Below are 22,288 nucleotides of genomic sequence, written 5' to 3' on the forward strand. Positions count from 1 at the left end.
TACATTTTGAGGAAATATTTTGCTATGAAATACATCAAATAATCTTTCATTGAGAACACATAGTAGCCATACAAATAAGAATTGAATCCTCATTCCCTCTCTTTTGCTATCATCTTGTTTATAAACAGAACATAAGAATAATGAAAATTAAATTCTAAAATATTTTCATAGCTCTAGCAATTTCTATAAGTATAACTAAAACATCAGAATAAATCACATTTGCAAGGTGCTTGTGAATGGATAATTCTACCTTTAACTGTGTACATTTCTTATAGAAAATCAAATGAGTCCAAAATGCAGCTCTCTTTATTAAAAATTAGCATAGTATTAATTAGGAGCTACTATCTGAGAAAAAGAGACAACAGCCTCAAAAACCCCAGCAAAATGGAGTGAGATTCAAAATCTGAGCAACCTTGCATTCTCCATTGATACAGATATCCAGTGAATCCGCATTGCACTGAGTCCCATCAATCACCGCAGGGGAACGTTCAGTGTAGAAATTGTAACCTTCAGCCAAGCAGTTCAATGCACAAGGTTTTACCCCACCTGGAAGAGTAATAAATGGAGAGAGAGTAGAAGAAAAGTAAATGGAGTGTTTCTCCTAAGGAACAGTGATTCAATATTATCCACGGCAAATTTATGATTGACATAGACATCACTCTCTGTTCTATCGCCTTCTTTGATAAAATTTCATGTTTATTTGTATTGCTTGTGCAACTTGACGGAGGATCTGCTGAGTAATATTACGGTTTTAAAACTTCAGGTATTTCCCATATATATATTTTCAATGTATTTTAGGTCAAAAGGGATCATAGTGGAGGTAACTGAATATTGAAAAGAAATGAAGGGAATAAAAGCAATTTTTAAAAACTAAAAAAAAAGTTTAAGAAGACCTTGAGAATGATCTCGTAAGACAAATACGAATTTATGCAAATGATATCACTTGTTACTGAATATGATACAAAAACTGGTACTTCAAGCAGAGATATGGTAGTTGTAAAATTAAACTTAGACCTGCTTTAAACATATCAGGGACTTTCCTCACAGCTGGAGGTTAAGACTCCGCGCTTCCACTGCAGGGGGCGTGGGTTAAGTTGGGGGACTAAGATCCCACATGCCACCTGGTGCTGCCAAAAAGTAAAAAATAAAAACATAAAAATAAATAAATATATTCCATGAATATGCCTTTAGAATGGAGATAAATTCTTATGAGATTAACAAATCAAAGATAAAAATATATTAAATTTGAATAATTCTATGAGATCAATAAATTGAAGAAATATTGCATAGCATCATATGTATTTTAGCTTAAATAAACTGAATAAAAACTTAAAAATAAACTTTAATTAAAAATCTAATTTTATATTATGAATAAATGCATATAGTAACTCGAGCATTTTTATTTTGTCACTGAAATCTGTATTTCAATGGTTGTATGTATTTTTCAAGGTTGATGTGAAAGAGGTAAAAACAGATATAAATAGCAGCAATTTAAAAAATAAGCAGAGTGCATATCATAACTTCTCAGTACACTGGAAAAGCAGCAATAAATGTGAATTTACTTTTATTCAAAACTGCACATAAAAAAGCTATTAATACATACATAATTATTTTAAAATGCTTTCGTTTGAACTCTTGCTTTGGTCTTATTATAATGATCTTCTAAAATTTATCTTTGAAATAAAAAAAGACTACTTCTAAACAAGAAAATTAGGCAGGAAGATGATATGCCTAGGTCTTAGTAAAGGTAGAATCGAGGTCTCTACAGGGTGAAGTAAAAGAAAAGCCAACTGAGTGGTGGAGACAATGAGAGAGAACAATCCATTAAAGGAGATCACTGTTACAGTTGACGTTTGTCATGTAAGAAGATGGCCCAATATTGCCAGACATTCTGTTTTTTCAAGAGAAGATAAAAACCTAGTTTTTTCAAGAGAAGATAAAAACCTATAGTTTTAAAACTATAAACTCTTCTTGGCAACTTATTTAAAGTTTTCAAAAATACTGTGGAGTTTAAAATATGTATATAAGTAAAAACGGTTCCTGAACGGCCAGTTTACAACTTCTGGCTGAATTCCATGTTTCCTTCCATTTTCAGTGTCTACAGGCTATAGAACTTCTTTATAACTTATAATGTTATTATTCAGCTTAGGTTAATGATACATTTTGCTGTACTAAGCACAGAAATAACAAGTAATAAATAAAATATTTTCTTCCTGAACTGATAATCAAGGTATTATATTTATTTTTATAAGATTCTTGTGAATAAAATTGCTCTAAATTTCCACAGATCTTACTGGGAATTTTTTTTTCATTACTACCCAATATAGTTCTTCCCCCATCTCCTTATTGTAATGCTTTGGAATTTAATGCAGCTTTTATGCATCAGGTTTTAAAAAGAGAACCTGAATCTTTTATTTATACAATTTTAGTATTAATTATGTAAGGTAGTATTTGATAGGCAGGACATATAAATGCTATGGTATATTCCTTAGCCCATTATGCTATATGATAATAATACGAATAAATTTATTCTTCTTTTATTGTTGAAGATATGTTCAGCTTCCTCCCTACAATAGGTTTTTAGAAGAGGTAATGTTACTATTTCAAGAAGGGATTTAAGATGACTGAATGGGAAGGTCACATTATCAGTTACCTTCATTTAAAGCTCATTATGAATTTAGGGTTAAGTTACTAAGCACACAATTATCAAGATGCTAGTGATTAAATCTGTGAACTATTTCAGAGACTTACTTCTACAGTAAGACAAAACAATCCCAAATGTATAGGTACCTAATAAAAGCAATTCAAAATACATGAAGCAAAAACTTCAACCACATATAAAAAGAAAAGCCATAAAATACTTGAAGATTTTAAGACACTTCTCTCAGGAACTAATTTAAAAACCAGAGCAGAAGAAAATCATAAAGATTATATAAAAGACCTGAAAAATATTATGTCAACTTGACATGATGATCATATAGAACACAATAGCCAACAACTGGAGAAAATATATCCTTTTCAAGTATACATAGAACATACATCAAACTGGACAAGAAGCTGTATCATAAAAAAAAATTTAACTAATTTTAAAAATTTAAATCATGTAGACTATTACTGATCATAATATAAATAAATTATAAATCAATAACCAAAAAATCAAGAAAATTTTAAATTATTTAGAAATAAAAATAAAATAGCTTTAAATAATACATGGGCCAAAGAAGAAATTACAATTTAAATAAGAAAATATTTTTAACTGAAGGAAATAAAAATATATAGAATTTGGGAATGCAAGATAGCAAAATAAACCCCTCAACCAAAATAATAATAAGAGCAAAAAACTAATTAGAAAAAAGGATAAAAGCTTTTTTTCTTTGAAAAGAGTAATAAAATTGATAAACTTCAAGCAAGACTGATCAAGAAAAAGAGAGAAGATACATATTATCAATATCAGAAATACAATAGTATATATCACTACAGATTCTACAGATATTAAACAGGGTAATAAGAGAATGTTATGATAGTTTTCTGCCAATAAATTGGACAACATGGAAGTAACATAAATTTCTTAAAGACAAACTCAAAATCTGACATAAAAATAAAAAATGTGAATAACTCTGTATCTATTAATGGAGTTGAGTTTATAATAAAAAAAAAATTCTTTTCACAAAGAAAATACTGAGCCTAGATGGTTTAATTAGTAAAATCTGTTCTAAGGAGGAAATATTGTCAACCCTATGAACTCTTTCAAAGTAAATAAGAATTCTGTTTCTGGAAGCCAGATTAACTGAAACTAAAACTTGTCAAAACCATTAGAAGAAAAAATTTACAAATAAATATTCCTTATGAAGATAGATGTAAACATCCTTAATTAAATATAAGCTATCAAGCCCAATAACATAAAAAGGTCATCAACACCTGGGGTTTAATGTGAAAAGCAAATGTTGGTTTGGCATTACAAAATCTATCAACTAACTCACTCTATAAACAGAATAAAGAAGAAAACACATATAATTGACACATGCACAAACTTTGCTGAAGGGCCAAGTCAGTTAATTAAGGGAAGGAAATAAAAAGGTAAAAAGATTGGAAAAAAAAATAGTACCTATCTCCAGATAGCATGACTAATTTACCAAGAAAATTCTTAACAATCTACAAAACAACTAAGGGTCACGGAATGTGTAAGTTAATATATAATAATCAATCTCATTTGTATATATTAGAGCAAACTATTGAAAATGAAAACTTTTAAATCTTTATTTACAATATTGTCAAAACCATAAATTGCTCAGGAAAAGATTTAACAGACAATGTGCATGACCTTAAACCTAAAACTATAAATATAAAACACAGCTGGGAGAAGTTAAGCAAAACATGGAGAGACACACCATGTTCATAAACTGGAAAACTCGACACCATAGTAGTTCTTCCTCAACTGATGCATAGATTCAACAGGACAACAACCGTAAGTCCAACATGTTCTTCTGTAAAAATTAATAACTGACACTAAAATTTATGTGGAAATGCAAAAGAGAATACCCAAAGAGCTCTTGAAAAAAAGATCCAAGTAGGAGGAGCTTATACTACCTATGTCCAAGACTATACAGTTAAAGTAATTCAGTCAGTATGGCACCAGGATAGGGCTGACAAAGACATCAATGAAACAAAATAGAGTCTGTAAATATATACTACAAATACATATCATACCTTCAAATTATTTTTAGAGTGTAGATCTAAAGACCAAAACCATAAGGCTTTTAAAAGAAAACATAAGAAAATATCTTCCTGAGTTAAGAGAGGCAAAGATTTCTAAGATAGGACAGAGAACACAATGACTATAAAATATTTAAAAGCTGAAAAATTAGAAGTCATCAAACTTAAAATCTTATATTCATCCAAAGTATCATTTAAAACATAGTGAAAAGTAAAGTAAAAGTAAAGAAATATCTTCTCATAAGCTATGAGAAAATACTTATAAAATTTATAAATGAACCACTTAAAAATAAAAGATAAATAACCAATTTAAAAATAAGCAAAGGATTCGAACAAACATTTTATAAGAGAACAAACAGAAATGCTCAATAAGCACATGAAAATGTGTTCAACACATTCAATAATCAGAAAACGCAAATTAAAACTTAACTGAGACAACAATATAGACCCACAAGAAGAAGACTGCAAACACCAAATGTTGGCAAGGATGAAGAGCAAACAGAACTCTCATACACTGGTGGCAGGAGTGTGCTTGGTACAATACTTTGGAAAAACATCTGGAAGTTTCTTTTAAAACTAAACTCACAGCTATCCTATGGCTTAGCAATCCCACCCTTAAGTATTTACCTAAGGAAAATGAAAACTATGCCCATAAAAAGACATACATGAATGTTTATAGCAGCTTATTGATAACAGTTGAAAACTAGAAACAATACAGGTTTCCATCAATAGCAGAATGGAAAAACAAACTGGTTAGCACAATGGAACACTGCTCAGAAATAAAAAAGAATGAACTAATTACATTTGCAGTGATATGGATGGATCTCAAAAACATCAGGCTTAGAGAAGACTTACATGAGAGTAAATATGGCATGATTTGATTTACCCAAAGTTCTGTAACAGACAAAACTAACTGATAGGAAAAAAAAATCAGAACTGGTTGCCTCTTGTAAGTAGGTGGAGCCAGTTGCTGAATAAGAAGGATGAGGACTATGAGAATTTTGGAGGCATTGGTAATGTTCTGTAACTCAGTAAGGTTTTATAGGTGCATGTGTTTGTCAAAACTCAAGCAAAGTACAGTTAGGTAGGTTAAGATCTGTGTACAGTGTACATAATCTTCCTTCAAAAGAAAAATAAACATTGAACTGCAGATAATCTTATGCATACTGAAGTATTTAGAGAGGAAAGTATACTGGTGACTACAATTTACTTTGAAATGCACCTGAAAAACAGAATAAATTAATGAATGGATAAAGAGATAACTAGACATGTAATAAAAAAGTATATTAAAATATTAATGATAGAATTGTGGTGGGTATACAGTTATCACTGCAAAATTATTTTAACATTGCTCTGTGTTGGACAGTTTTCAGAGTAAAATGTTGAGAGAATTCCCTGGTGGTCTAGTGGTTAGGACTCAACATTTCCACTACCGGGGCCTGGGTTCAATCCCTGCTTGAGGAACTAAGATCCCCTAGCTGCATGGTATAGCCAAGAGAAAAAAAAAGTAAGATGTTAGAAAAACAATAAATAAAAGTTGTTTTTAAGAGTACATTTTATTTTTCTAAGAGAAAATTTGAACAAATTTTAGTTTGTGTTTTGGGAGCATAAGAAAACTTGTGCTTACTGAGCAATTAGCATCTGATGCTTGCCTAAATTAGAGCAAAAAATGTTTCCCTAAAAAAGAACAATAATCAGCCGTGGAAAGATCTTTGGCCTTTGGCCAAGAGAGAAACACATTTTCTTAGCTTCTTTGAGCTGATTCATATCAGGGTGCTAATTCCAAATATTTGATATTATAAATTATTATAATGTCTATACACCTCAAGTCTGAAGAATTCAGAAATATTATTTGGATTTACAACATTTCTAGGAACTCTGTACCTAAATAGAATTAGGTTTTAAAAAATGATTTCTGATCATTTGTACTAACGTATTAACAATACTACAGGGAAACTACTAATAAAAACAGGAGACCTTTTTAGTACTAGAGCATTTTCCTGCTTTGATTTGTAAACATTAATTTTTACTAGTCTGTATATGAATGTATGGGTATGTTTGTATGTATTTATATATTCTCTTATATTTGCAAAGCTCTCAAGCATAATGAAAACTCTGCCAGGTTATACATTACCTCCAGTATAGGGTTTCCAGTTATAATACTTCCCACGGAAAGGCATATTGTCAAAGTCTGCACACTGTTTCTCTCGAAAATCTCGGGCCCCCAAAGGACATGGCTAAAATAAAATAAAATAATAAATAGCATGATTGTTGAAAAATACCAAAACCAAGGGACAATGCCCCTAAAATTAAAAATGTCTGAACTCCCAACACATTAGCTCACTCCCTTATTTTTGGGCTATAATTCTGGCATTTGCTTTACTGTTTTACAACCAGTATTCCAACTGAAGTGTCTGAATTGTAATCTTAGCCACGGAAGAAATAACTGAAGTAATTAAAACAAAGTTAAGAGTGAGACAGTTCCCATATAACTTCACATTCAGATGCATGTCACAGTCCACTTTGCAATCAATCCGTTAGGCGTCTCCTTATAAACAGGCATAAAAACTAGGTGAAGACACTAAAACACAAAATCCTTTTTGGTAACAGTATTTGAGGTCCAGCTGCCACAACTACTCCCAGCTCTTTCTTTTAAGAAATCAAGAGGCAGGTTTGTAACATGACATTCAGCACTATTAATTGTGGTTTGGATCCCAACTACTATAGCTGTTTACTGTCTAGTCCTGACAAAAACCATATTTTGAGATGTGGAATGAACTGGGCAAAATCCTAGGCCTCAAGTCTAAACACCTTTAAATCAAGGAATTTGGACTTATTAAGATTTACATTTAACCTATTAACATCACGGAAAATAAAATACTAAATTTTCAAAACACGTACATGTGTTGGTTGTTAGAGAAGAGAAGGATGTTGAGAGAGTGAAGAGAGGATTATTTGTTTTTAAAAGATTGGAATGCTTTTTCTACCTAAGGTTTTTAGAGAATAAATCTTGCCAATCTAGCTAGGTCTAGATTCCAAATTCCACATTATTTAGGGCCATCCTAAAGTTCACAAAGAATTAAAAATATAACTTCTCATAGTGTTGAGGAAATATGACCTTATTTGACTTATCTTTTAGAGTTCTGTACTAGTAGCATCTAAAAAGCCAAGTATATATTGCTTTTGAAACAGGGATGGAGAAAATATTTCCCTTAAACATGACAGAACAAAACAAGTCATTAGATGAAATTCTCAACTGTGAACAAATATGTTAGTTACATTCTGAGAGATGATTTTGAGGACATTTTACTACCCTCCCTTAGATCTCTACATTTATTTGATACAGTTTCCTGAGATCAGTACATTGCAAATGTCCTTTAAATCAAGTGCAAAAATAATAAGGCTACAATGTGCAAACATGTGCAAGGTCATCATTACTTGCTATATGCGAAGAGTTGACTCATTGGAAAAGACCCTGATGCAGGGAGGGATTGGGGGCAGGAGGAGAAGGGGATGACAGAGGATGAGATGGCTGGATGGCATCACCGACTCGATGGACATGGGTTTGGGTGGACTCTGGGAGTTGGTGATGGACAGGGAGGCCTGGCGTGCTGAGGTTCATGGGGTCGCAAAGAATCGGACACCACTGAGCGACTGAACTGAACTGAACTAAGGTTTGAATTTCTATCATATCAAGTTTAAAGCCTAAGATTCTGAAAATAGTGGCAGCAAGTCTACATTCTGTTATGAGCCTTGCATTTTAAGATATTTTCTGCACATTAAAATATGACACTGCAATGCTAAATCCAATGGTTTTACTTATCAAATTATCCTTCATATTTGCCCTTTAAAAAAATGAAAAAGAACTATTCACATAGGCTATGTAATGCATCACACTAGAAAGATATGCTTCCACCATCTTTTGTTTCATGATGTGCTAATTTTTGGAATAAAGAAATGCTTCTCATTACAAGACATTTTCAGGAAACCCCAGAAAATGACCAAGGTTATCAGTGGCTTTGTATGCAGCAAGACTAGTTTTAAAAAAAATATCCTCAATTTTAAAAAACACAAGTAATTTGAAATACAAGTTTTCACACAATATTTAAGTATTTGCAAAGCACCAACCACCTAAAACTTCATCCAGGCATGTCTTTCAATCTATTTGGAGTAAAATACAAAAATTGAAAAACCACAATCCTATCTGAGGCAATAAGTATATGACAGCACATTATAAGTTGTCTACAGGTGTTATATATAGGTGAAAGATCGACGTGTCAAATGAATCAGGGAAATATTTGTTGAGGAAGAAAATCTTGAGTGTATCACAAGAATTATAATAAAAGTGTCATACATACTTATTCTTTATAACATTATAAAATATTAAAATATTATAGGAATTGAGCTGGTTAAGAAAGAAAACAGACTTCTATTAAGAATGAAGCCAGGACTTCTCTGTTGTCCAATGGCTAAGACTCCATGCTCCCAATGCAGGGGGGCCAGGTTCAGGGAACTAGATCTCATACGCTGCAATAAAAGATCCTGTGTGCCACAACTGAGACCGACCCAGCATGACCAAATAAATAAATAAAATAAAAATAAATATTAAAAAAAAAGAATTAAGCCAAGTAAAGACATGGGGAAAGAAAAGAAAAGGTCAATTTTGGGAATAGTTGGATAAAGGTCATCCTGGATGAAAGCAAGGAACTGTATAGAAGCATACAAGTTAACATTTCATAGATAAAAATTGGTTAAAAAAAAAAAGCCCTGAAATAAACAAAGTTCAGGGACACTCACTTCAAAAAACAAAACAAAACAAAACAAAAATCCTATTCTTGACCATCTTGTAATTATTATCCTAAACAGCAGAGAAGTAAAAAGTCCAAAAGAAGAATATTAGTTTAATGACATACTTGGATAACATTTTATTAGATTTCTGACCTATTCTTTTCTTGTGATAACCACTCCCAAGGTCAGCATAATAAAAATATTAGCAATAACAACACATACTTACGTTTTTCTAAGCATTCAGTAAGTACCTATTCCATGGCACACTGTTCAGAGGTCTTTAGATCTATTATAAGCTCTCTCACCACTCTTGAGGTAGTTATAATTAATAATCCCAATTTACAACTGAATAAATTATATGTTATTAGTCTGTTTAGTAATAGTTTCAATGAGCAAAGATACTTCCTTCATCTGAGTGGGGACTTCCACTGGACTCTGTAAATGCTACAATAACAACATAGGTTTTTAGCTCTGTTGCTGCTGTTAAGTTGCTTTAGTCATGTCCAACTCTGTGCGACCCCACAGACAGCAGCCCACCAGGCTCCCCCGTCCCTGGGATTCTCCAGGCAAGAATACTGGAGTGGGTTGTCATTTCCTCCTCCAGGGAATCTTCCTGACCCAGGGACTGAACTCACATCTCTTCTCTTGCATTGGCAGGCAGGTTCTTTACCACCAGCACCACTTGGGGAGCCTATATAATAAGCTGTTACAACTACTCAAATGTGCCATTACACTTATTAAAGAAGACAGACCATATGTAAATGATAGGGCTGTGTTCCACTAAAATCTTATTTACAAAAAGAGGCGATGGTTTAAATTTGACCCAGCAGGCACAATTTGCCAACCCCTGATTCAGGATGTTATCATATAGATACATCTGTATGTCAGCATTGTGCAGAAGAACCAAACTCACCTATTAATTTTTGAGTCAACACAGAATCATACACTTTAAAGAACTGATGTCAGATTATAATATAATTTGCATAAAATGCTTAAACTTCCTGTACAATTATCCCCATAGGGGTCATACACTATGTATAACCTACAGAAAGATACATAAAATACTCTTCAGATGACCACAATTATTATCCAGTTCTTTCTTTCAGCCAAAATCTGTTTTCCCATAATCCATTGATCTTGCGCCTTTCTTCTGAACAAATCTAATCCCTAATGGAAAGGTATCTGGACCTTGATGGCTTTCTTATGGGGACATAATAAATTATCATTAGTACTTTTAAAACCAGGCACCAAGAACTGACCTTAAGGGTCTTTTTTATATTCAGCAAATATATAAAAAAATATTTTATGTATCACATATGATCTAGGCTCTGGAGATAATACAATACACAAAACAGATTAGGTCCCTGCTTTCATGGAGCTTACTGTAGTCAGTTGGAGATGAGAAAGAAGAAAAATAATGCAGGGTACTAAGATGGTAGTTAGGTGGAGGTTGGGGGAAGTTGTTTTAAATGGTAGACTAAGAAAAATCGTCTCTGATAAGGTGGCACTGAAGCAGAGTTAAAAAATTGAGGACATGACTTATGTACATATCTTTAAAAGAGTGTTCCAGGAAACATTAAATGCAAAGGGTCTGAGGCAGGAATCTGTTTGGGAAATTCACAAAATAACATGGAAGATGGAAGGTCTCATAAATTGGAAACTGCAGCAGACTTGGGGACTTGATTCCATACCTTTCTGTTTCTAGAATATATCAGCTAGTGTTATATTTTAATTTAACTTTTTCCTTCAGTGGATGCTCTGAATCTGTGTTGATTAGAAATAAGCTTATGAGAAGTTGTATATTCTGGCTGCAAAGAATGAGAAAGATCAAAGAGTAATTTCTTAAGGAAAAATTCCATAAAATATATTTTTGTTTTGTTTAAGAATAGTGACGAGTTTAGGGAGCGATGTTTTTTAAATTACTTAAGTATAATAAATGCTGACACTATGTCAAAACTGTAACAGGAAATAGGCATAGGCAACACATTTTTTATGTAAAGCTTGACAGGTTTTCAGCTTCTTAGTGTTAACACTAATCAAGCATCCTCTCCTTCTAAAAAGCAACCAGCAGGGCCCCACATAAATCTAGAAAGCAACACTGCAGGTCTCGGTATCTTTTGATCTTCAGTTCAGTTCAGTTCAGTTTAGTCACTCAGTCGTGTCTGACTCTTTGCGACCCCATGAATCGCAGCACGCCAGGCCTCCCTGTCCATCACCAACGCCCAGAGTTCACTCAAACTCATGTCCATCAAGTCAGTGATGCCATCCAGCCATCTCATCCTCTGTCATCCCCTTCTCCTCCTGCCCTCAATCCCTCCCAACATCAGAGTCTTTTCCAATGAGTGAACTCTTCACAAGAGGTGGCCAAAGTACTGGAGTTTCAGCTTTAGCATCATTTCTTCCAAAGAAATCCCAGGGCTGATCTCCTTTAGAATGGACTGGTTGGATTTCCTTGCAGTCCAAGGGACTCTCAAGAGTCTTCTCCAACACCACAGTTCAAAAGCATCAATTCTTCGGCGCTCAGCCTTCTTCACAGTCCAACTCTCACACCCATACATGACCACTGGAAAAACCAAAGCCTTGACTAGACGGACCTTTGTTGGCAAAGTAATGTCTTTTGATCTTAGTATTTTCAAATATACAAAAAAACTTAATATTAGCATCTTTTTCATCACTTTTTTTTTTTAGAGAAATGTGTATGTTAGCACATTCTATGGACTATCTTAGGCTTCCAATCATGTTGACAGATTGCAAGAATCTCCCTTCACAATACTTTTTATTGGTAGATAAATCTAAAAAAAGAAAAAGACTAATTCATTGGGGCATAAAATTGCTACAAAAAGAAATCTCAGCTTTCGCTGACAAACTGTCCTGGGGTTTTTCTATTACTAGAGTTGAAATCTTCATTTTATTTCAAAAAATAAGGTGACCTTGGAAAGTCCTGGGATCTCTTTGTGCCTTCTTTTTTTCATTTGCAAAATACACCCCAAATGCCCTTACCTTCAAGAACAATACATCCCAATATGTTTGCAAATGAGGAAAATTCTGCAAATACTGAATTAAGTTTCTTGTTGTTGTTCAATCACTCGTGTCTGACTCTTTGTGACCCCATGGACAGCAGCACGCCAGGCTTCCCTGTCCTTCACCATCTCCCGGAGTTTGCTCAAACTCATGTCCATTGAGTCAGTGATGCCATCCAACCGTCTCATGCTCTGTTGCCCTCTTCTCTTGCCCTCAGTCTTTTCCAGCACCAGGGTCTTTTCCAATGAGTTGGCTCTTTGCATCAGGTGGCCAGAGTACTGGAGCTTCAGCTTCAGCATCAGCCCTTCCAGTGAATATTCAGGACTGATTTCCTTTAGGATTGACTGACTTGCTGTCCAAGGGACTCTCAAGAGTCTTCTCCAGCATCACAGTTCGAAGGCATAAATTATTTGGCGCTCAGCCTTCCAGCTCTCACATCTATACATGATTACTGGAAAAACCACAGCTTTGACTATACAGACCTTTGTCAGCAAAGTGATATCTTTGTTTTTTAATACACTGTCTAGGTTTGTCATAACTTTTCTTCCAAGAAGCAAGTGTCTTTTATTTTCATGGCTCCATTCAGCAGCTGCAGTGATTTTGGAGCCCACGAAAATATGATCTGTCACTGTTTCCACTTTTTTCCCCACCTATTTGCCATGAAGTGATGGGACTGGATGCCATGATTTTGAACACAGAGTTTTAAGCCAGCTTTTCCACTCTCCTCTTTCACCCTCAACAAGAGACTCTTTACTTCCTCTGTCTTATGGGTCATAAAGAGTGAGAAGCAAGCTGAGAATAAAAACTTGGTCCTCTCCCCCCACTTTTCCCTTTCCTCTTTTTTTTCCTAAAAGAAATGGGAAGGCTAGGAAGACAGGAGGATTCCTACAGCCTCAGGAAAAACAGCAAAATGAGCATTTTGTTGGCCTTTTCTCTTTTCTACCCTCTGTTTTTTCTTTCTTTCTTACATGCATCCCAAATGCACTCGTATTTCTTCACTATTACACTAGACCAACTTTATACATTGCCCAAATTTAATGTTCTTTCTCTCCACGATAGAAACATATTTTTAGCCACTTAATACCCTATTATTTGAAGAAGCAGAAGTGGAGGTTGGATTCTGACCCTTGCTTTGCTTAGCAAGGCATGTACTTGACATGGGATTGTGAAAAGGGACATATTTTGTTCATTCACCCAGACAGGTGTCATATACATAAAGATACCACATGCCTCTCTTATAAGTTCCAAACAAAATTACTGATTTCTTAATTATCTGAAACTGTTTTATTATCTCATTAAAAAATTCACAAAGGCATTTCCAAGGTTAAATTTAGTGTTCAATATATGTAATGAATCATTTCAACCCCAGTTGTTTCTTTAATTGGAGGCTAATTACTTTACAATATTGTGGTGGTTTTTGCCATACATTCACATGAATCAGCCATGGGTGTACATGTGTTCCCCACCCTGAACCTCCCTTCCACCTCCCTCCCCATCCCATCCCTCTGGGTCATCCCAGTGCACCAGCCCTGAGCACCCTGTCTCATGCATCGAACCTGGACTGGCGATCTGTTTCACATATGGTAATATACATGTTTCAATGCTATTCTCTCAAATCATCCCACCCTCGCCTTCTCCCTCAGAGTCCAAAAGTCTCTTCTTTACATCTGTGTCTCTTTCGCTGTCTCGCATATAGGGTCATCATTGCCATCTTTCTAAATTCCATATATATGCGTTAATATACTGTACTGGTGTTTTTCTTTCTGACTTACTTCGCTCTGTATAATAGGCTCCAGTTTCATCCACCTCATTAAAACTGATTCAAATGCATTATTTTTAATAGCTGAGTAATATTCCATTGTGTGGAATATTACACAGCTTTCTTATCCATTCATCTGCCGATGGACATCTATGTTGCTTCCATGTCCTGGCTATTGTAAAAAGTGCTGCGAGGAACACTGGAATATCAATCTCAGTTTAAATGTAAACTTCTCATCTTTTCTCTCCCAAATAGTTCCTAGTTTTATGGGAGCAATTTCGCTATACTTTTACTTTTGAAGAAACAAAAGTCTGATAATCCTACATTGTCTAGAAAAATTTAAATCTCAATCTCATGTTTGATATTATAGTCTCTTATACAAGTTTTCAAAATTAAAGCTGTTTTTCTATGCCTTGTATAGCCTGTATTTTATTTAAATGTTTTCTATCCATAGCATGACCCTTTTCTCTGCTGCTGCTGCTGCTGCTAAGTCGCATCAGTTGTGTCCGACTCTGTGCGACCCCATAGATGGCAGCCCACCAGGCTCCCCCATCCCTGGGATTCTCCAGGCAAGAACACTGGAGTGGGTTGCCATTTCCTTCTCCAATGCATGAAAGTGAAAAGTGAAAGTGAAGTTGCTCAGTTGTGTCCGACTCCTAGTGACTCCATGGACTGCAGCGCACCAGGCTCCTCTGTCCATGGGATTTTCCAGGCAAGAGTACTAGAGTAGGGTGCCATTGCCTTCTCCAGGCCCTTTTCTCTAAGCCTTTAAAAATGTTAAGAATCAAATTTTTACTGTGTGATTTTAGAAATGTCTCTTTAAAGAACAAAATAAGCACGTTTTTTTCTATGCTTAAAGCTAGTCTTTATTTCTCAAAACAAGATAACAATATAAAATTCATACTAACCTAAAGGTTAATGGCACTGCTTCTTCTATTTTTTGGCATCTTATATATATATATATAGACACATACATACATACGTATACATGAAAGTAAACTTTTATAAGTGTATTGAAGTGTACTTATAAGAATAATGTGGTTGATACATATTTGCTTTCTAATTATAACTTGGGACACAGTTACAACACTGTTAGTTAATAGATCAACTCTGTACTTTGTCATCACTTACCCCATACCTTTCCCTGGGGGTAAGGTCTGTAGTTTCATAATTTTCTCAGCTATCTGGTTCTGCTGCAGGTTAAGGTTAGACTGGCAGTAAGACAATGTCAAAGGTGACTAAACTCAGAGCTTACTTTGCCACACCCACCTCCCAAAGGCTCCATCTTTTTTAAGAAGGTTAGAGCAGCATCCGGAAATTCTATGCCTTATTGAATCCTTTCCACGGCACTAGCCTATTGCTAAGCTTTAGTTCCTCATTTAAAAATATTAAAAAAACAAACAAACAAGGCACTTTTCTAGGCAGTTTAGTGGTTAAGACTGTGCTTCCAATGCAGGGGGCACAGGTTCCCTGGTTGGTGGAACTAAGATCCCACATGCCACCCAGCAAGGTCAGAAAAACAAAACAAAACAAAAAACCAACCCTGTCTTTCCCTTTATAAAAGTGATTTGAAGATTTAATGAGTACTTTTTAAAATATACAAAAGTACTTTGTAATCTCTAAAGCATAAATGTATACGGTAATAGCTGCACTGATTGAGTACAGATTAAGTACTAGGAATAGCACTAGATGTTTTAAAGTGTTTGTGCTCAGTTGCACATGACTCTTTGGAACCCCATGGACTGCAGCCTGCCAGGCTGTTCTATCCATGGAATTTTCCAGGTGAGAATAATGGAGTGGGTTGCTATTTTCTACTCCAGGGGATATTCACAACCCAGGGACCAAACTGTCTTCTCCTGTGTCTCCTGCATTGGCCGGTGGATTCTTTACCACTGAGCCACCTGGAAAGCCTAATTAAAGTGTTACTTCTTTTAATTCTCAAACAGACCTGCAAGTTTGATATACTCTATTTATACAGGTGTTCCTTCAAAATTTAGTGATGTTAGGTATCTTGCCAGGGTAAAATAGCAGCAACCAGGATTAAATTTAAGTCAATTCTTCTTTCACTATAGTCTTATCTCTGAATATAGGCTATACTTTTCCTGTGTATCACCAAGGCAATAACACCATTTAACTGACCTTAAGCAATGAATGGAAGTAAAGAACTGCAGACAGCATGCACCTCTAGCAAAGCTTACTGAAAAAAATACCCATGTACTACATAACCTATGCTTAAATTTTAGAACAGACCACAGGTGAACTGGAAAATCCTTTGTCTCCATAATTTTTTATAGTTTTGATGCATAAAATAAAGGAGGAAATGAGATGCTTAAGATGTAAAATAATATGATTTCATCCTAACCAAGGTGGAGCTTAGGTTTTTCACCAGAAGTTCTATCCTAGTCACATTTTCAAAGCAGACAGGCAAATCACAAATAGTATGGAAAGAAAAACTTAAGGATTTTCTGGAAAATAGCTAACAATACCAGAATGCTCTTTTTAGAAATGTAGAAAAGTTCTTTGTATTGTAGCTAATATTTCCTCTTTAGGCTTTGATATAAAGTTTGGCTTATAACCTTAATGTAGGTATATTTTTTACCCATGACAAAAATCAAGTTTGAGTATTTAACACACTGATGTATAAATTCTTCTACTTAAAATACTATGTACACCAATTTTTACCCTCTTAGAACATTTTACATAATAGTTTTAAGTGACTGCAGTGAAAAGTTTCTCAGGAAAGCAGAAATGCCTGCATAACTCAATATTCTTTTATGCCAATCAAAAGGAGATTTCATACACAAAATAAAGTATTTTTTGAGCAGTACTTGAGTAAACACTTTTAGAAGACTGAGTATATATCTGGATCTTTATTTCTCATAATGGCACTACTGGATAATCATGTTAGCTCCTACCTGTGCTCATTTATAAACACTGTCAAGGACCTTATCAATCATTTAAGTTCAAAGAGGGCAACTGTCCTCAACCAACGAACCCTCAGCATCACAGCTTCAATAAAGCTCTGCTCTCCAAACCCAAGTTCCATAAGACCACGTCTATTAGATTAGTTTATGATTGCAAATATTCTCTTGAAGTTCCTGTTTAATGATGAGACCAAACTTCATCTAATTATCTTGCCTTTAATAGATGCCTTCTAGGGCTTCCCTTGTGGCTCAGCTGGTAAAGAATCCGCCTGCAATGTGGGAGACCTGGGTTCAATCCCTTAGTTTCTCAGTAGCTTCAAGCCAAGAAGCATATTCATTGTTCCTGCCACAGCTCTTGTCTTTACCTGCTATTCTGTCCTAGAAACCATGATGTGAATATCATAGAAAGAATCCTTGTCTAGAAGCCAGAGGTTCCTAATACAGGGAACATACTACACGTCTAATACACCCTGATGCAGACAGCCAGCCTCAGAGTCTATTGTGTGATAGCTTTGGCCTGTAGGCTGGTCATGCTGCTGCTGAGAGTGGTCAGACCAATTTTACAGCTCGCTTTATTTAAAAATCTTACAGACTGAGATTCTCTGTCTGAGGCAATTTATAAGTTGCCTCTTTCAAGAAACATGAGAGAAGTAAAAGACCTACACAAAATAAACACAAGAAAATTAACAAAATCGTAATAAGCTCATACATATCAATAATTATCTTAAATATAAATGGATTAAAAGTACCAACAAAAGACATAGGCTGGCTGGGTGGATGAAACATGTGCATGTATGTACTTCCACTTACCACATCACTCTACTTAAACCCCCAAATTGTATGTAATCATTTTACACTGTTAGGTTAATCATGTTTCCATTATAGCTTGCAACTGTAATTATCTTTTCTGTCTGACTATTGATTGTGAAAACTGATAAACGTCTTTTACTACTGTGATTATTTAACTATTATCCACTTAATAACATTGTATTATGATTGGTCAACAGAAAATAATATAATTCTATATCACTAAAACTACCATTTAATAGGAAAACTGGTAATCACTTTTTAAAAATCCTGATGCATATCAGAATTATCTTGAAATTTTTGAAAAATACAAATGTCCAGGTATTGCTTTTTTTCTCCAGAGTTCCAGATGCGTTTCTAATGAGCATCCATGTTTAAAAACAACTGGACTATATGAGGATTTTATCTAGTTTGTTTCACTCATTCTATTTCATATTCAGTACTCTCCTTTCATTTAGTTTATGTTTTCCAATTTTTGTATCTTTTTTTGTTGTTCTTTCTCAAGCCTTCATCAAGAGTAGTAGAAAAGCTTTTGTACACACACATATATATAAATAGTATGTATAATATGATATATATATATTAGAAAACCTATGAACTTTTGCCTAGCTAAAAAATTTATAACATTTTGATTCCACTTGTTTGACTTAGTATGAAAAGAATGCTTAATTTCTAATTTATATTCACTCAAAAGTTTGATACAGTTTCATGTATTCTGGCATCTAATATTACTGTTAAAGGACGAGAAAGTTTACTATCTTAGTGATCTTTAAAAGAAAATTTGAATGAGGCTGGAAACTTCTAATCCAGTTCTAAGAATATAAAGAAATACTGTTGTAAAAAAAAAAAACAACCAGGAAATTAATGTCATACAGTATTATTAACTAACGTGCAAATTTTGTTTCAATTTCACAAAATGTTATGGTAGTGGCCATTATTTGTTTTCATACTTTATTCAAGATTCCATGTTGTATTTAGTTGCATTAAGCAGCTTCAGCTGCATGCAACAAATTCTGGTAAATTCTCTTCTCATTTTTATTCCATTACAAATATTTTCTAATATTCCTTGCTATATTAATAGATTCTTAGACATACTCATCATTTAAAAGTGAACATTTAATTTTTTTAAATACATGGGGCTTTTAAGGTATCTTTGATATTAATTTCTCCCTTAAATGTTTTCTTCTCTGCAACCACCATCTGTGTTTTTTCAGTCTTCTAACTTTATTGTGGCTTTCAATGGCTAAGTCAAAGATCTCTCTTGTTAAATGTCACATTACACTTGAAAATATGTGGGTTATTTTCAAATATCTTTTGATATTGACTTCTAACATACTTCTACAGTGATAAGAGAACAGATTCTGTATGATTTCAATACCTTTAGACAATGAAATTTTTGCACCTTGTTTTATGTCCCTGGATGTGTTCCAATGTCTCCTAGTTTAGTGTCTATGGGAACCTGAATATAACTTGTATCCTACTGTTGCAAGAAAATTATATAAATCTTAATTATGTTGAATTGGTTCATGATGTTTTTAAGGTCTACTATGCCCTTCCACTTTTCTGTATTATTCATCTTATTAATTTTTGAGAGTTTGATATTGAAACTCCAACTAAAAAAGTCTTAATTTATCTACTTAAAAAATAAGTTTGATATATAGTAGAAATATACACAACCTTGTTCTAAATTTTCCAAGTCTCTTATAAATGTGTTATCATACTTTCATAGTTTCATTTGCTATTCAGCTGTATAAAATCAAAATGTATTTTGACTTCAGTAATGTACTTTGCTGTATTTCTTAGTGGCACAAAATAAATCACTTATGAACTAATTTGTGTTGTAGAAACAAGGCTGTAAAAACACAGACTATAATACAAGCTTATAGCATAGTTTTTCTAGATTTCTATTGAACAAATGGAAATTAAAATTATCCTACAAGTCAACTCACCACTGAGGAGTGGTGAGTACAGAAAATATGGTTAAAATAATAGGTCTAGTATGTAGAAAGTGCTCAATAAATGTTAGCAGCAGCTATAACTATTACTACTACTGTTGCTGCTGGTACTACTGGTATTGCTATTGGTACAAGTCCTGTTACTGCTGCTACTACTTTTGTTGCTGAAAGATAGAAACTAAACGAGCTCTAATGCAGAATCTGAGGTATACTCAACATCTATCAGTCCCTACTTTTTTTGCTTGCTTGTTGTTCAGTCACCAAGTCATGTCTGGCTCCTTGAGACCCCATGGACTGCAGCATGCCAAGCTTCCCTGTCCTTCACCATCTCCCAGAGTTTGCCCAGGTTCATATTCATTGAATTGGTGATGCCATCCAACCATCTCGTCCTCTGTTGTCCTCTTCTCTTTCTGTCTTCAGTCTTTTGCAGCATCAGGGTCTTTTCTGATGAGTCAGCTCTTTGGATCAGATGGCCAAAGTATTGGAGCTTCAGCTTCACATCAATCCTTCTAATGCATGTTCAGGGTTGATTTCCTTTAAGCTTGACTGGTTTGATCTCTTGCTATTGAAGGGATTCTCAAGACTCTTCTCCAGCACCACAGTTTGAAAGCATCAATTCTTTGGCATTCAACCTTCTTTATGGTCCAACTCTCTTATCTGTACATGACTACTGGAAAGACCATTATTGTTTAGTCGCTAAGTCGTGTCTAACTCTTTTGCGATTCCAGGAACTGTACCCCTCCAGGCTCCTCTGCCCATGGGATTTCCCAGGCAAGTATAGTGCCATTTCCTTCTCCAGGAGATCTTCCCGAATCAGGGATCAAACTTGAGTTTCCTGCTTGGCAGACAGATTCTTTACCACTAAGCCACCAAGGAAAGACCATAGCCTTGAGTATATGGACTTTTGTTGGCAAAGTGATGCCTTTACTTTTTGATACACTGTCTAGGTTTGTCAGAGTTTTCCTTCCAAGAAGCCACCATCTTCTAAGTTCATGGCTACAGTCACCATCCACAGTGATTTTAGAGCCCAAGAAGAGGAAATCTGTCACTGCTTCCACCTTTTCTCCTTCTATTTGCCATGAAGTGATGGGACTGGATGCCAGGATCTTAGTTTTTTTAATATTGAGTTTTAAGCCAGCTTTTTCACTCCTCTCTTTCACCATCATCAAGAGGCTCTTTAGTTCCTCTTCACTTTCTGCCATTAAAGTGGTATCATCTGCATATCTGAGGTTGTTGATATTTTTCCTGGCAATTTTGACTCCAGCTTGTAACTCAACCAGCCTGGCATTCAGCATAAGGTGCTCTGCATATAAGTTAAATAGACAGGATGACAATATGCAGCTTTGTTGTACTCCTTTCTCAATTTTGAACCAGTCAGTCATTCCATGTTTGGTTCTAACTGTTGTTCTTGACCCACATACAGGTTTCTCAGGAGACAAGTAAGATGGTCTCGTAGTATCATCTCTTAAAGAGTTTTCACAGTTTGTTATGGTCCACACAGTCAAAGGCTTTAGTGTAGTCAATGAAGAAGAAGCAGATGTTTTTCTGGAATTCCCTTTCTCTATGATCCTGTGAATGTTTGTTATTTGATCTCTGGCTCCTGTCTCTTTTCTAAACAGAATTCTAATTTTTTCTCAGGAATCTACTTCTCAGAGAAGATGACTCTAACCCCATTTTAAGGACTTATCTGGATTAGCTGAAACCAGTATGGTAATATCGTTCCTTTTGCTTGTGACTGGGTTAAGGGTGGGCATGTGGCGTCTTGACCAACAAAACATGAAGGAAGTCTGCTGAAGAAGCAGGGAAGAAGCTTTGGTAAAAACTTGTCGTATACTTAAGACAGACACATGGGAGTACTTTATCTGTTCTCTTCCTCTGAATATTGTCAGGGAAAAGTACCTTAGTTGTTCCGTTGCTCCCTTTTTGATGCTTTTCAGTTTCCTTTAAAAAAATATGACCTTAGGATATTTTCCTTACTATCTGGTCAGCTCTTTGCTGATTTTAAAATGTTAAAAAAAAATCTTATTCAGCAATCTAAAAAAATTTTTCTGTCACAGTAATGTCATTACCAAAAACAGAAGTTTCACATTTGTTTCTAAAATGAACTAAGATTGATTTGATTAAAGAATTTTATACATACTATTTATAGTCTTTTTTATTGTTTTTTTTTAATATTATATTTACAATGCTTTAGCTATAGAGCAAAGTGACTCAGTTATATCTATCTGTATATATACTTCAGATTCTTTTTCATTATAGGTTATTACAAGATATTGAATATAATCTTCTGTTCTATACAGTAGGTCCTTCAAAACAAAAAT

The 22,288-nt window shown here is 34.5% G+C and overlaps 1 protein-coding gene across 5 annotated transcripts in view; it reads right to left on the bottom strand.

Moving 5' to 3' along the window:
- ADAMTS6 (ADAM metallopeptidase with thrombospondin type 1 motif 6) overlaps positions 1 to 22,288 on the bottom strand; it is a 305,836-nt gene that overhangs the window by 96,045 nt on the left and 187,503 nt on the right. For all 5 annotated transcript variants that reach the window (XR_011461451.1, XR_011461450.1, XR_011461452.1 and 2 more), the window contains 2 exons: positions 6,848 to 6,950; positions 413 to 546 (listed from right to left, as the gene is read on the bottom strand). Coding sequence is in view for 2 of the 5 variants with exons in the window: in XM_005892772.2 (XP_005892834.1) it covers positions 413 to 546; positions 6,848 to 6,950 (237 nt within the window). In the remaining 3 variants the exon portion in view is untranslated. The remainder of the gene's footprint in view (positions 1 to 412; positions 547 to 6,847; positions 6,951 to 22,288) is intronic.

Source organism: Bos mutus, chromosome 20, assembly GCF_027580195.1.
Source record: "Bos mutus isolate GX-2022 chromosome 20, NWIPB_WYAK_1.1, whole genome shotgun sequence".
Lineage (NCBI taxonomy): Eukaryota > Metazoa > Chordata > Mammalia > Artiodactyla > Bovidae > Bos > Bos mutus.